The 14,229-nt window shown below is 40.8% G+C and overlaps 1 protein-coding gene across 1 annotated transcript in view; it reads left to right on the top strand.

Annotated features, from left to right (window-relative positions):
* The window catches only part of C10H11orf53 (chromosome 10 C11orf53 homolog), a 36,325-nt gene that overhangs the window by 5,516 nt on the left and 16,580 nt on the right, over nucleotides 1-14,229 (top strand). Inside the window, exon 2 of the mRNA XM_041771949.1 lies at nucleotides 4,663-4,772. Coding sequence (XP_041627883.1) covers nucleotides 4,663-4,772 — 110 coding nt within the window. The remainder of the gene's footprint in view (nucleotides 1-4,662; nucleotides 4,773-14,229) is intronic.

Below are 14,229 nucleotides of genomic sequence, written 5' to 3'. Positions count from 1 at the left end.
AGAATCACCTGGAGGGCTTATTAAAATATGGCTTGCTGAGCCCCAGTCCTAAAGATTCTGATTTAGTACATCTGGCTTAGGGCGTGAGAATCAGCATGTCTAGCAAGTTCCTAGCAAAACTGGTGCTGCTGGTCCAGGAATCAGACTTTGAGGATCCCTGGAGTGCTCTGGATCACTCTGACCTGTGTATCTGGCTTTGCCCCCTGTCTTGTCTTGTCTCCTACTCCAGGCTGTTCCGGGTGCACTAGAGCTGTCCCAGCCACCGGCCAGGTCACCTGGCCTGGTCACCATTCTTCTCTGGCCCTTCCTCATCCTAGTCTCAGGGCTTGAGAGCCAACTTATGACCTGGCCTCCAATTTCTTGCTTCATCTTCAACCTTCTTCCATCAATCTCTCCCCTTTTCCTAAATCTTTAATCCCTTCCTCTGATCTGTTCAAATATCCTCAAATCTCAGTCACCTGTAAGTATATAGATAGAAAAATATAAGCAAACCTCTCCTTGACCCTGTAGCTCTCTCCAGTTATCATCCAACTCCTGCTTCCCTTTCTCATTCAGATATCAAGAAGAAACCTCCATCCCTGCGTTGGCCCTTGGCATTATGGTCTGGCTTCTAGCTATACTTCCAAAGCTTCTCTTGCTAAGGTTGACATCAACCACTGAATCGAAAGCTGTGGATGCTCTGTCATCCTTATCTTCCTGGACCATTCTCTCCTGCCTTTTTTACTTTTCCCTTTTTCGTAGGGAAAAAAATCTTTCAAAAAAATTTATTTATTTATTCAGGAGAGGCATAAAGAGAGAGGCAGAAACATAGGCAGAGGGAGAAGTAGGCTCCCTGCTGGGAGCCCGATGTGGGATTCAATCCCAGGACCCCAGGATCATGCCCTGAGCTGGAGGCAGATGCTCAAACACTGAGCCACCTAGGTGCCCCCATACTTTTCCCTTCTTTCTTGAAGTCTCTTCCCCCGAATTCTGTGGATGCCTTACTCCCCTGGTTTTGCCCCATTCTTCTCCAACTATTCTTCATTATCTTCTTCATTTCTCTCTTCCTCCTCTGACAATGCTTCAAATGTGGACATTCCCCAGGCTTCTACTTGTAACTATTTTCTCCAGAAATTCCCAACCAGTGTGTCAAGAGTTGGCATCATAGGAGTTTCCAAGATACTGATCCTTTGGGGCCATGGGAGTAGCCTGACCTGCTTATCCTGGTGTGCCCGACACATGGTATTGTTTCTATGTGTGCTGTCACATGACCCTACCTTTTAAACACTCCCCCAGGCAATTCCATCCTCTTTCCTCGTTTCATTACCACCACCACATCTTGATGGCTCCAAAATTATGTACCCAGACAAATCCCATGAGGAAAACTTGGGAATCACCTTTGAATCTTCCCTCTTCTTTCTCTCCCATACCTAAATAATTTTCAAATGTCTGCTCCTTGCCCTCCTGTCTACCACTACTCACAACCCCTTATCTCTTGGAAAGGTCTAGTGGCTTAGTTGGCTAAGCATCTGACTCTTGATATCAGCTCAAGTCATGATCTCAGGGTTGTGAGACTGAGCTCCAAGTTGGGCTTTGCACTCAGCGTGGAGTCAGCTTAAGATTCTCTCTCTCCCTTTCTGTCTTCTCCCTCCTGTCCCTCTCTAAAAATAGAAACAAAAACAAACCAAAACAACCACAAAAAAACCCAAACCTATTCTCTTTTACCTGAATTCTTCTAGAACTCTCCTGACTGATCTCCCTGTGGCTTTGTAATTCTTTTTTTTTTTTTTTTTTTTTTTTTACTTATTCATGAGAGACACAGAGAGAGAGAAACGCAGAGACACAGGCAGAGGAAGAAGCAGGCTCCATGCAGGGAGCCCAGCATGGGACTGGATCCCCAGGCTCCAGGATCACACCCTGGGCAGAAGGCGGCGCTAAACCACTGAGCCACCCAGGCTGCCCTGGCTTTGTGATTCTTAAATCCACCCTCTACATAGCTGCTAGAAAAGTCTATCTAAAATGCAAATCTAACCATATTGCTACCTTGCTTAAAAGCTTCCACTGACTCATTGTCCACAGAATGAAGTCCAAACTCCTTTGCCCACCAGAAATTTCATGACAAAGCTTATTCATTTCATCTTCCAGTCTCACTTCCTCCTTCACACACCTCACTCTGTTCCTGCCTCCTGGACTTTGCCCCTGAGGTCCTCGATGCCTGGAATGTTCTTGCCCACTTTATCATCACCACATGGCCCACCCTCCAGCTTGGATTCCCCTGCCCTCCCCGGGCCCTCCCCACCCTCACAAGGAGTTGACACATCTATGCTTCTCAGAATATCCTAGTCAGAATTCTGTTGTCGCATTTAGCACCTTTGCATTAAAATTACCGTCTAAGTGTCTCTCTCCTACCACTAGATAGCAAATTATTTGGTATCCCCAGTCCTGACTTGGTACCTGACACATAGAAAATGCTTCGATAAATCATTGATGAGTAAATGTGGCCCTACGCTTTTCCAAAAATGAAGGCATCGCGTATATTCTAGAAGGAGCACCTAGATTCCTTTGGAACAAACATAATATCATCAAGCTTTAAGTTGAAAGTTGAGGGGATCCCTGGGTGGCTCAGTGGTTTAGCGCCTGCCTTTGGCCTGGGTCGTGATCCTAGAGTCCCGGGATTGAGTCCCGCATCAGGCTCCCCACATGGAGCCTGTTTCTGCCCCGCCCCCCCGCCCATCTATCATGAATAAATAAAATATTTTTAAAAATTTGGAAGTTGATTTAAAATAAATACTTCTAGCTTCTTTAATTAAAAGATATATAAAGCAAAATTAGAACCTCCCAAACATAGACTCAAAGGACCATTCAAATAATTTTATTTTGCTGAAATCAGGTTTGTGTGTCCCTTCATTTGAACTAAATAATACACTGCCTTGGAACCTAGATTTTTTTTTCTCCTTCATTTTGTACACACATTTTATGTAAAACTTGGTAGTTCAGCATACTTTTATATGCCTATCTTATAAAATGCCACAGAGAGATTTTACAGACAAAGAAACTGGAGCTAAGAAGCTGCGATCATCTCCAGTCAGGGACCAGAGTAACATGTGATCATGGAGGTCCTGCTTACTGGGCCAGTAGCCTCTTCCACCCCATGGGCCACTTGACCTTCACTTTGGGTTGTGGTTCTTTCCTTTCTTCCTTCCTTTTATTCTCTTTGTAATGAAATTTGACTTATAAGTCAAGTAGGTCCTAGACTATCTACAAATTTAACCAGATTAGACAGTGTTTTGGATGATATGCTTACACATATACATGGGAGTTCCTTCTGCCATGCACATGGATGCCGAATTCCGTGCCAGCTGAAATTGCTAGTAAGCCAGCAATGACTCAATAAAAAGGAATTGAAACCATCCAACGTACTTCAGAACAATGATTTCAGATTTAGAAAATATCTTATAGTTCCTACAGTTCTACTACTATTTGGTGCTTGAACACTTCTATACTTGTTCAAAAAGAATGTCCTCCTGTCATTGTGTGACCTTCCATGGTGACAAGGAACTCTATCTCTAGAAGCAGTGTTGCCAGTTTCAGAATTATTTCAGAGAAGTATTTTTCTCTATCTGTTATTTCTCTGTAATTTCCTCATGGTAAAAATAGCAAGCTTTTCCAGTTGTGAGAGCTACAGTCCTTAAGTCTGGATCCCAGCTCCATTGCTTAATTAGCAGCTTCGAGACATTGGCAAATAACTTAGTCCCAGATCTCAGTCTCTTCATTTGTAAAATTGATCAAATGAAGTAATACAGTTTAATTAGCGAGCACAATACTATATTTGGTAAGTACTCAACAAATACCTGTTAAATGAATGAATGACTCTTTCCTTATCCTTGGCCTAGTTTCTTTTCTTTTTTCTTTTTTTTTAAGATTTTAATTTATTTATTCATGAGATACACAGAGATAGGCAGAGACACAGGCATAGGGAGAAGCAGGCTCCACGCAGGGAGCCCAACATGGGACTTGATCCCGGATCTCCAGGATCACGCCCTGGGCCTAAGGCAGGCACTAAACCGCTGAGCCACCCAGGCTGCCCCCTTGGCCTAGTTTCAAAGCAGCAACGCCCCATGTCGAAAGACTGTGTTTTCAATAAGAAAAACTGCTTAATTTGGTGCAGTAAACAGAAACAGATGGCTTTCTTCCTAAGAATATAATCTTAAAGCAGTCCAGTTGACCAGCTCACCCACATCAAGTAGGAGGAATATGATATGGCAAGAATGCTGTCACTCTACAAACTGAATCATGCAAATCTAACTTTTGCATCAGATAGTAAGAAGCATTATTTCAAGGTGCATCCGATTCCTGATCTTGTGACTAAAGCATAAATTTTAAGCCTTCCTGGAAGAAATCTTGACAAATCAGAGTACAAAAAAGAGGACACTCTGAAGAGCTGTTGTATAGAAGATGGAATAGTGGGGGGTGAGGGGGAGAGGTTTCCAAATAAGCAGAGCTCAGATGAGTTTCTGTTAAAGGAAAGAGGACTAAGTGGCCTCTATTGAAGCCACTTCAAATTTAAGAAGTCTATAATTTTAATGAGCAAACAGCATCACAATGACAAGCCCTTGAATACATCCCCAGGGAGGTTAACCTATCACTCCATCCACGTTTGATCATTACTTCTATTTGCTTAAGTCCCAGGAGACTACAGCAAACGAGTGTATCAAGGCGTGCGAGTGAAGCACACAGTCAAAGATCTACTGGCAGAAAAACGATCCAGGCAGACAAATAACTCAAGATTTAACGTAAGTCTCAATTTAATTCATTCTGAAGTCTTTGGGGGCTAAGTCCTCTTTTAATGTTAGTTATTCCCCCTCTCCCTTGACGCCAAGTCTCACTTCTTGAGTCTGATATTCTCAATAGCAAAGCCCTCCTTGACCTGGCACACACTTATAATTACTACCATTAATATCATGGTACAGGTGTCAATCTGTGAGTAAGCCCTTCAAGAACTCTGTGAACTTATTGGGTATCTCAGCTAATGGCAATAAAAGGATGATATGTCCTGACTTTTCCATTTCTCCCAGTCATAAATTAACAAAAGCTTGGCTGGTGAGGATAATGTTAACCATCATCAACATATTATTCTAAATTTGTTAGAGACAACTTTAAAAAATCCTCTCTATAGCATGCAAAGTTGGATTGAAATAGCCTAGTAAGAGATGTCTTCTGTCTGAAACCTCTGTCTACCATCCATATCTTCATAAATAGCTCCACCCTGTGCTTAAAATGTTTAAATAGTTGCACCCAGAGCTCCAAAAGTGATTCTGGAGTAGGAGTAGTGGTTGGTTGGCTATCAAGATGGGTTTGTGATTGCTTAGTCTATTGGCAAAATGTGACAACATGAATGTCAGGCGTCTGTTGTGCATTGCTGGATGTGGGACACAAAAGCAAATGTGGGAACTATGTACAGCACCTAGCATGGCGGCTGGCACACTGGTTCTTCCAGTGGGGCTGCTCAGAATATCAGGACTGTGTTCAACACCATTCCAGGATCAAACTTCTGAGACATGTTTCAAGTGAACCAACTCCAGATTCTAGGTCCTCCCATCCAAGAACTTTGATTGCACGTCTCTGTCTTCCTTTATTTTAAAGTGCCTCCTTTCTTCTAGTTCAACAAATGGAGCTTAGTTGATCAAAATAAAATCGGAATAATTGGCTCCCTGTGTGTTCAGTGTTTCTCAGTGCCTGCTCAGTCATCGGGGGTGTGCATTACAAATTTCCATACCAGTTTAGTCTCTTGAGAGAGAGGATGGAAGGGAGGGAGGAATTCGTTTTTTTAAAAGATTTTATTTATTTATTAGAGAGAATGAGAGAGAGTGTGCACAGAGGGAGGGTAGAGAGAGAAACAGACTCTCCGTGGAGGAGGGAGCCCAATGTAGGACTCGATCCCAGGACCCCAGGATCATAACCTGAGCCAAAGGCGGATGCTTAACTGACTGAGCCACCCAGTTGCCTGAGAGAGGGAATTCAGAGTCCATTCCAAGTGAACCTTCATGGAAGGTAACGTGGATTGTTTGGCCACAGCTACAGCCAGAATTGTGAGACCTAACAGACATTCTCGGCATACTGTCAATCGGAAGACAGGAATCACAGTGAGAATAAAGACACAGTAAAAGAACAGATATTGGATCTGCCCAGTGTGAATGAGGTTCTAACTCATTCCTTGGCATCATCATCAATATATACATACAATGATAAGGCACAATGCCAGATAGAATTAAGAAAAAGATAAGAAAGCATAGTATTTCCAAATAGTCAATATAACTATATTCTTCTTTTTAAAATTACCTAACATATTTTGGTTAAGATCTGTGACTATCACATAATATGTTTTTATTATTTTTTATTTATTATATATATTATATTATATTTATTTATTACTTTTATTATTTTTTCACTCTTTTGAGAGGGTGAAAAGATACAACAACATAAACATAATAAACCATATTGTTTGATTTTATTTTAAAGTGCAGATTCCTGATCTCTGTTCCATGTCTATTAACATAGAGATTTTGGACTGGAGCCACAGAATGGTCATTTTTAACCTGCTCCTTGGGTGATTCCTTTGCACATCAGAGTTTGAGAACTTGACTCTAGAGCAAAGAGCAGGGGTTCAAGCCTCACACAGCCAACGTTCTCATATCTACCCAGATTATAATTTGTCGAGCTATTTCTGTTGGCCCAGTGACACTGACAGTGTTACAGTGAAAGTGGATACAAGAAACATGTAATACATAGTCTATGCCATTAAATGCCAAATAATGTAGTGGAAAAGAATAAGATTTATACATTTAAAAAATACAAGCCCACATAACCAAGCACTAGACTAAAGACGAAAGACCAGGTGGCATGTGATATGCCATGTGATATGAAGACTACAATACTATTTACATAAAGACAGTTTAAAGCACACTTCCTTGTGTGTTGTCTCATTGGATGGACATACAAATCCTGTGAAATTCATATTTACATGGTTTCCCATTTCACAGATGGAAACATGGAGAAGATGCAGGAAGTGATTGTTCTCAGGTTGCACAGTTAGCAGGTGGCAAATCTTCTGGCTCCCAACTCAATATTCCTTTAAAAGGGACAGATCTATGTGGACTGGGATAGAACAATCTCTGACTCACACCATCTTGGTCCATTTGGTCTTCTGTAACAAAATACCACTGACCGGGTTGCTTATAAACATCAAACATTTATTTGTCATAGCTCTGGAGGCTGGAAGTCTAAGATCAGGGTGCCAGCATGGACAGGTTCTGGTGAGGACCTCTTCTGGGTTGCAGACAGCTGGCTTCTGACTGTGTCTTCGCATAGAGGAAGGGCCTAAGGAGCTCTCTGGGGGCTTTTTCATAAGGGTGTTGATACCATTTGTGAGGGCTACACCCTCATAACCTACTCACCTCCCAAAGTCCCATTTCTTAATAACATCACATTGGGCATTAGGATTTCAACATATGGATTTTGGAAGGACACGTTCAAGGGCCATAGCACATGAAAACAGGGAAAATCAGAAGACAGGAAAATATATCATGTGGCAAGAACTTCTAGGATAAGAAAGGTGCAAACCCGCCCTAACTATGGTAGTTATTCTTAGGCATCAAGTGCATAGGCAGCTTGAACTTAGCCTTGTCTATGCGGTCACGTAAATTAACTGATGTCTCAACACTAGTATCTTACTCTCATCCCTACTCCAATCACCTCTTAAATTTAAGTGATTAAATGCATGTTTTCCCAAAATATGGTTATTTGGCTTAAAATACCTCCATAAATTGATTTTCCCTTTCACCCGTTAACCACTATTCTAGAATATCTGTATATCTCAGGAAAGACACAATATTCTTTGGAAGATTTATTTCTGTCCCTATTGCAAATGCAACCTGATGAGCAGGAATCATGGAGACTCACGTTGCTGGTGGGCACTCCTAATTGCATGGATAATACCGAGCCTACCTTCTCCTCCTCGTGACAGTGCCGCAGGCAACAGTGAGTTGAACATCTTGAATAAGTTCAGATGGGGAAGCCATCCTTAGGCATGTTCAAACTTTGCTACTGATGGCATGGGTAATAAGCAATGAGAGGCCAGCTTGAGGAGGTTGGAGGCCCTCCCATGCAGCTCTGCTATACAGAGTGGTGCCAGCCCAAGGAACGGACCCTCAAAGATCCCACATCAAAACCCTGGAACCTGTGAAGGTTCTAGGCAAAATATATGATTCAGTTAAGGATCTTCGGAGGAGGTACCTACTCTAGATTATCCCAGGAGATATTGCCTTGCATTACTCTGAATGCAATCACATGCATCCTCATGAGAGAGAGTTTGAGAGAGAGAGAGACATACACAAACACACACACACAGAAGACACACAAAAGAGCAAGAGGCAGAACAGTCAGGAGGCAGAGGTTGGAGGCGCACAGCCAACAAGTCAAAGAATGTGGGCAGCCACCAAAAGCTAGAAGAAGGGGATCCCTGGGTGGCGCAGTGGTTTGGCGCCTGCCTTTGGCCCAGGGCGTGATCCTGGAGACCCGGGATCGAATCCCACATCGGGCTCCCGGTGCATGGAGCCCGCTTCTCCCTCTGCCTGTGTCTCTGCCTCTCTCTCTCTCTCTCTCTCTCTCTCTCTGTGTGTGTGTGTGTGTGTGTGTGTGACTATCACAAATAAATAAAAAATTTAAAAAAAAAAAGCTAGAAGAAGCAAAGAATAGATTCTCCCTTAGAGTCCCACAGGGAGCACAGCCCTGCCAAAATGCTGTTTTGGGCTCCAGGCCCTCAGAACTGTACAGACAGACATTACAGTCTTTATAAGCCACCCAGGTTGTGGTAATTTTTTACAGCAGCCTAGAAAGCTAATACACATATATGATGAAATGTGTGTCCCTCTGGAGAAGTATCCTTTAGGAAGTGTCCATTTGATGCCCAAATTGGTGCCCCACTCTCTATGATAACACTTTGATAAGTTTACACAGGCTCTGTTAATCCATCTTCACCACAATTTCCTTCAAGAACATCTGTTTTTGATACCATGAAATGTTTTTCACATCATTGCAGTAGGAAAGAAAAGGAGAGAAATCTCTTTCACCAAAGAGATTTGCACCAAAGACTGGACTTAAAACCACTTTTATACGTCCTAGCCATGAGCCTGTGGTTTCACACTATTACTGTGGACATCTGGTTTTAAATAATGGTTTTTCTCTTGCCTTCTCAGTTTTTTCTGTGTTATTCTTTACTACATTACTTGTCTTCTATCAGAATATTTAAAATATGAGCCATTCACCCACATCTAGTACCAAAAAATACATATAATTAGACTTTTGATGTAGGCTTTTATTGCTTGTTTTTTTTCAATTACACAATTTCAATTGAGTTTCATAAAAGCAAATCATTGAAAAATGTTAATAACCTCACAAAATTCAGTGAACTCTCAGTTATCTATTGTAAAGAACAAAAAGGGATAACAAGAGGAAGCAGTAAGGCTAATAGCCACAATTTTTCATTTTGCTTTCAAATTCAGTGAATGATTTGCAGGCTCTTGAGCTTTCTAATCAAGTTTTTCCTAAGCTATCATAAAAATTCATTTAAAATCATTGAGTACACAACAGCTGGCATGAGGGAAAAAAATTTTAACTTACTAAGTAGGAAACGACAATCAGGCTGGAGTAAAAATTATCAGCAGAACAGGCAGTGTGGAGGAGATTGCGATGAGCCTGGGATCAGGGTCTGCTCTTCAGTCTCTTTTATTGGTTTATGGGCATGCGAACAGCTATCTTGCTTATTCATCAAAATGCTATGGTGAACAATAAGGAAATATCCAGGAAAGTTATTTTAGATTACTATTCCACATAAACATGAAAGAAAATACATAAAGATTTCTAGGTTGCTTTGAAAGGTCTGAACTATATTTATATTATATCAGTCTTGAATTGTAGATATTATATACATTACAGACCAAAAGTTAGCTGTTTCCACTTGTCATGATTCTTTTACATCTATCTCAATTGTTTGCTTTCCAAGTCATAATGATTTACAATTACTTTATTTTTCTATATTTTCTAAATCCTTACATTTAAATTAGCTGCTAAGATCTCCATGCCAAGAACACATGAATAAAGCCATATTGTCAGCTGGGTGTCCTGGTTAATAATATTTCCTAATTATTTCTGGAAGGAAAACATTGTCAACATAGAATGAAGTATGACAGTAGTGTATATTGATGGAGAAATTCGGAGTAACAGAAGGTAAATGGATAACCATGTTGTGCATTTATGGCTTAGATAATGGAAAGTGTTTGATCTTTATTGAGAGATGGCCAAACTCTAACTGTGAGACAGATGTGTATTGCCTAGCTCCATCCATAATAACTGTCTGCCCTTCTATCAAGCCTGCTAGTTAGAGATTTGTTTAGTTACATATCCAGCTGCTGTTTTGCAGTACCAATCACGTGCACACTTCAGTTACCACTGGGTGGAAACATTGTGATGTCCATATCTGTGATTTACATTTGGGTTTCTTGTGAAGTGTTAAACACACACACACACACACACACACACACACGCAATCGGAAATTGTATATTCTAGCGTCGCGAGATTTCTTTAATTTCACTGAAGCTTTGAATGATAACATCCAAGACATCTCTTCTGTACCAAAAGACAAAGGCTCCTTCCTCAATCTGTTTCAACCCCTCCTTCTGGCTCTCGGTGACCTTGGGCAACTCCTTTCTTCTCACTGGCCCTCAGCATCCTTGTGGCTGGAAGTAGAGAGTTAGGTTCTTCCCATTTCAATATTCAATTTGGTTCCATAGCTTTTCCTGACCTCAGAACATGTCCCACCCACGGACAAGACTATCCCCCAACTTCCAAGGCCAAGCTGAACCTCTCTTTGTTCTGAGAAAGATAAATCCCCTTTCATCTAGTTCAAGTAGAACTTCGCAAATTGAGTTTGCCAGGGAAACGGGGAACAGAAAAATCCTGTAAAGCACAAGAGCAATTATGTGGAATGCAAATGTTCTGACACTAACTTGAATGTCTAGTCAAAGATTGGTATGGGTGGCACAGTGGTGCTGACTTCGAAGCCTAGGTCTGCTCCTGTCACCTCAGTTCTCTCTGGGGTAGATAAGAATTCTTCATAATAATAGTTATCATTTGGCTAGGCTCTGAAATAGGGAGTTATAAATATTTTCACTTATATACCTTAAAATATATGCCATTTATCAATGAGAAGTACAACAGCCTTGAGATGGTGGCACTCCTATCTTCTTAATATACATTTCTGGTCCAAGGAAGAACTATCTTTGGAAACCCCACTTTGCCTCAAGGCCTCCACTCAGTCCTCTTGTCACCCTTCAGATTCCATGCATGATGTTGGGTCTCAGTCATGACCTCTGCTCCCTCTCAATCCACCTGTCCCTGCAGTGATTCCATAGATTGTTTAGATGATGCCACACCCAGCCTGAATTAGAACCAGCATCCTCTGTTTCTATGCTGGCCAGATATCCTCAAAGGAACTACACATGAAAACTTCTTGGTTTCCTTCTAGAACCTGTCTCTAACTCTGTCCTAGAACTTGCTTCCAGACTATAGTTCCTTTCTGTCATTCCCCACAACTCCTGGACCTCTGATCTCTTGGGCTCACCTGGCACCTGGCCCTCTCCATAAAAAGAGAAAAACATTTCCTGAACCAGAATCATAGAGTACCACACTGACCTTGCAGAAGCTTCTCTGCAGCTCTCCTAGATATCTCTAGGCCTACCTCACCCAACCCATACTTCACTGACCTTTTGCTCTTGCCGAGGGGTTACTTTCTTGCTGTGCCTTTTGATGAAGTGTGGTTTGTTTGTTTGTTTGTTTGTTTGTTTTTGAATGTTACCTAGCTGCCTGAGAAGCTGGTGTCCCATGGCTCACTCTGGAGAATGGACATAGAATGTCACTTCTCCCACTTGACAAGGCAGAGATTGTATCAGTTTCCTTTTGAGGGCTGGAAGAGACAGACCCCTGAACCCAGGGAAATACAGAGTTTACCAGCTCAGCTGACCTGCCATCTCTGGTGATCCACCTCTTAGATGCTCCCCCAGTCTCCCTAGGGTCCAGCATTCTTTCATAGTTTCACACACAAAAAACTCATATGCATATTCCTGATAACTATAACAGCTACTAAGGAAAGGGAGAGTCATTTCCTTATGCTCTAAACTTCTTACAAAAGGTTGAGAAAAGATGAAGAAAGGTGGACCACCAATGGTCTCATTTCCTAGACACTAAGCCAATTTTTAGTGTTTCATGCTAAAGACAGATGGAAGCTTTTACTGATATCAAAATCTAATTTTAATCAAGATGTACCCCTCAAAGCCTACTAAAACTTGGACAATTTATATATTGTGCTACTTCTCTTTGATATTCTAATGGTGATGCTACAACAAAGAGGAGGCTAAAAGAAGAAAGAAGACTACGAACTTCTTATCCATGCTTTAAATTTAGGGAGTTAGCCATACCCTCCCTTTTCAAGGAAGAAATCCCAGCCATTGCAGCCATGATTGTCTTGTCAAAACTAAGAACAGAACACTTGTATGTAAAATTGAATCCATGGATGAAGAAGGGTAAGATTTGGGCAGTAGCCCCAAGTTCGGAAGACATGAGTGCAAGAAAATCCATACGACTGCTATTACAAGAAATATCCACACTCTTCTCTGATTTCTTAAACTTTGCTATAAAAATTATTTTTTAGCTCAACTTTCATAAACTGAACCCATCCTACAATGTGGTTTGGCTTCAGTAAGATTTTCTGGGTTGCCTGGACACAGCACATGGCCATCAGATGACCCAGTGTGCCTTCCTGCTATGCCAGTGTTTTATTTTTCTTATTTTTTAGAAGTACCTGATCCTTTTGTATTTGATTGCTAAATCTCTTAGGAAAACTATTATTTTTCTTTAATAAGTACATCTCACTTGTCCTTGCTATTTTTTTTCTGAATTGCCATCAGAAGGATCCACTTATTTGTAATGTTTTCAAGATAATCAGTGTCTACCCTGGGAGTGCCTCCCCCAAATGAGCACTTTGCATATTGCCTGTTCACATTGTCAACTCATCCCCTTTATGAGCCCAGAAAGAATTAAAAAAGGAAGAAAAAAATTTTTTCTTAGCAGGCCATGCCTCCTAAACTCAAAATGCCAATGTTTGAATACAGAGGTACATATTATGTCCTTGGCATTCATTTGAATGAATGCTTTATCTATGCCTTTCAAAATAGTCCATTGTCTGACTTTAATTAGCGCACTATCCTGCCTTGTTTATAGAATTGAACCACATTTCCAGGGCTTTCCATGTTCTCCACCCAACCACCTGCTCTTTCACAATTGCAGAAATTTTTTTAAATAATAATAATAAAGGGGAACCTTTTGCAAGCAACTTATTTTTTCAGCTGTTCTATTGGTTCTGTGGTTGTTGTTGTTGTTGTTGTTTTAAATATCACAAAATCTAAAATATTTCCTGGTGGTGAATTCTTTCATGCAGCTTGCAAAAATAATCAGGTTTTGCAGTGAAACAGCTATAGCAAGTCCATCTGGCAGGGCTGAAGTTCTGCAGATCCTGTTCTGGCCAGAGTTGTACAGGGCCATTTATCAACAAGCATCCCAGTGGCTTCTGTTGTTCTTACTTAGCTACATAAATACAAATAGCATTCCAAAGGCGGATCAGGGGTAAAATTTAAAAAAAAAAATGTGTTTCATTTTATAACTTAGGTAGCAGAAATCACTTTCTCACAGAGACAGCCTGGACATCATTTTGTGCCAAGCAGGAGAGGTTTAACAGTAAAATTTCGAGAAACTGTTAGAAAGTTGGAGCCCTATAGCTGTGTTAGCTTTCCAAAGGACATAAAATTGTTCATACACCAGAAATTTAAGACACTTGGGAATCATAGTTTTTTTTAACTTTGAGATTTACAATAAAGATATGACCCGAATTCTATTTATTAACTTTCATTAAGTATCTGTTTTAATTACAAAAGAATGCATGGTAAAATTTCAAATGGAAGAAAGGGTATAGAGTAAAAAATAAAAGTCTGATGACCTCTCCTGCTTACCCATCCCCTTGTTCTTCTTCTCCACAGTACCACACTGAGTTCCATGTGCAATATTCCAGAATTTTACTAGGACATTTTATTAAAAAGAAATTAAGTTGTTGTACCAACAAATCAATGAATGTCAAAATCTAT

This window comes from Vulpes lagopus, chromosome 10 (genome assembly GCF_018345385.1).
Source record: "Vulpes lagopus strain Blue_001 chromosome 10, ASM1834538v1, whole genome shotgun sequence".
In the NCBI taxonomy this organism is placed as follows: Eukaryota; Metazoa; Chordata; class Mammalia; order Carnivora; family Canidae; genus Vulpes; species Vulpes lagopus.
Note: the sequence above shows the minus strand (reverse complement) of the source record. Positions and strands in the feature narration are given on the sequence as shown.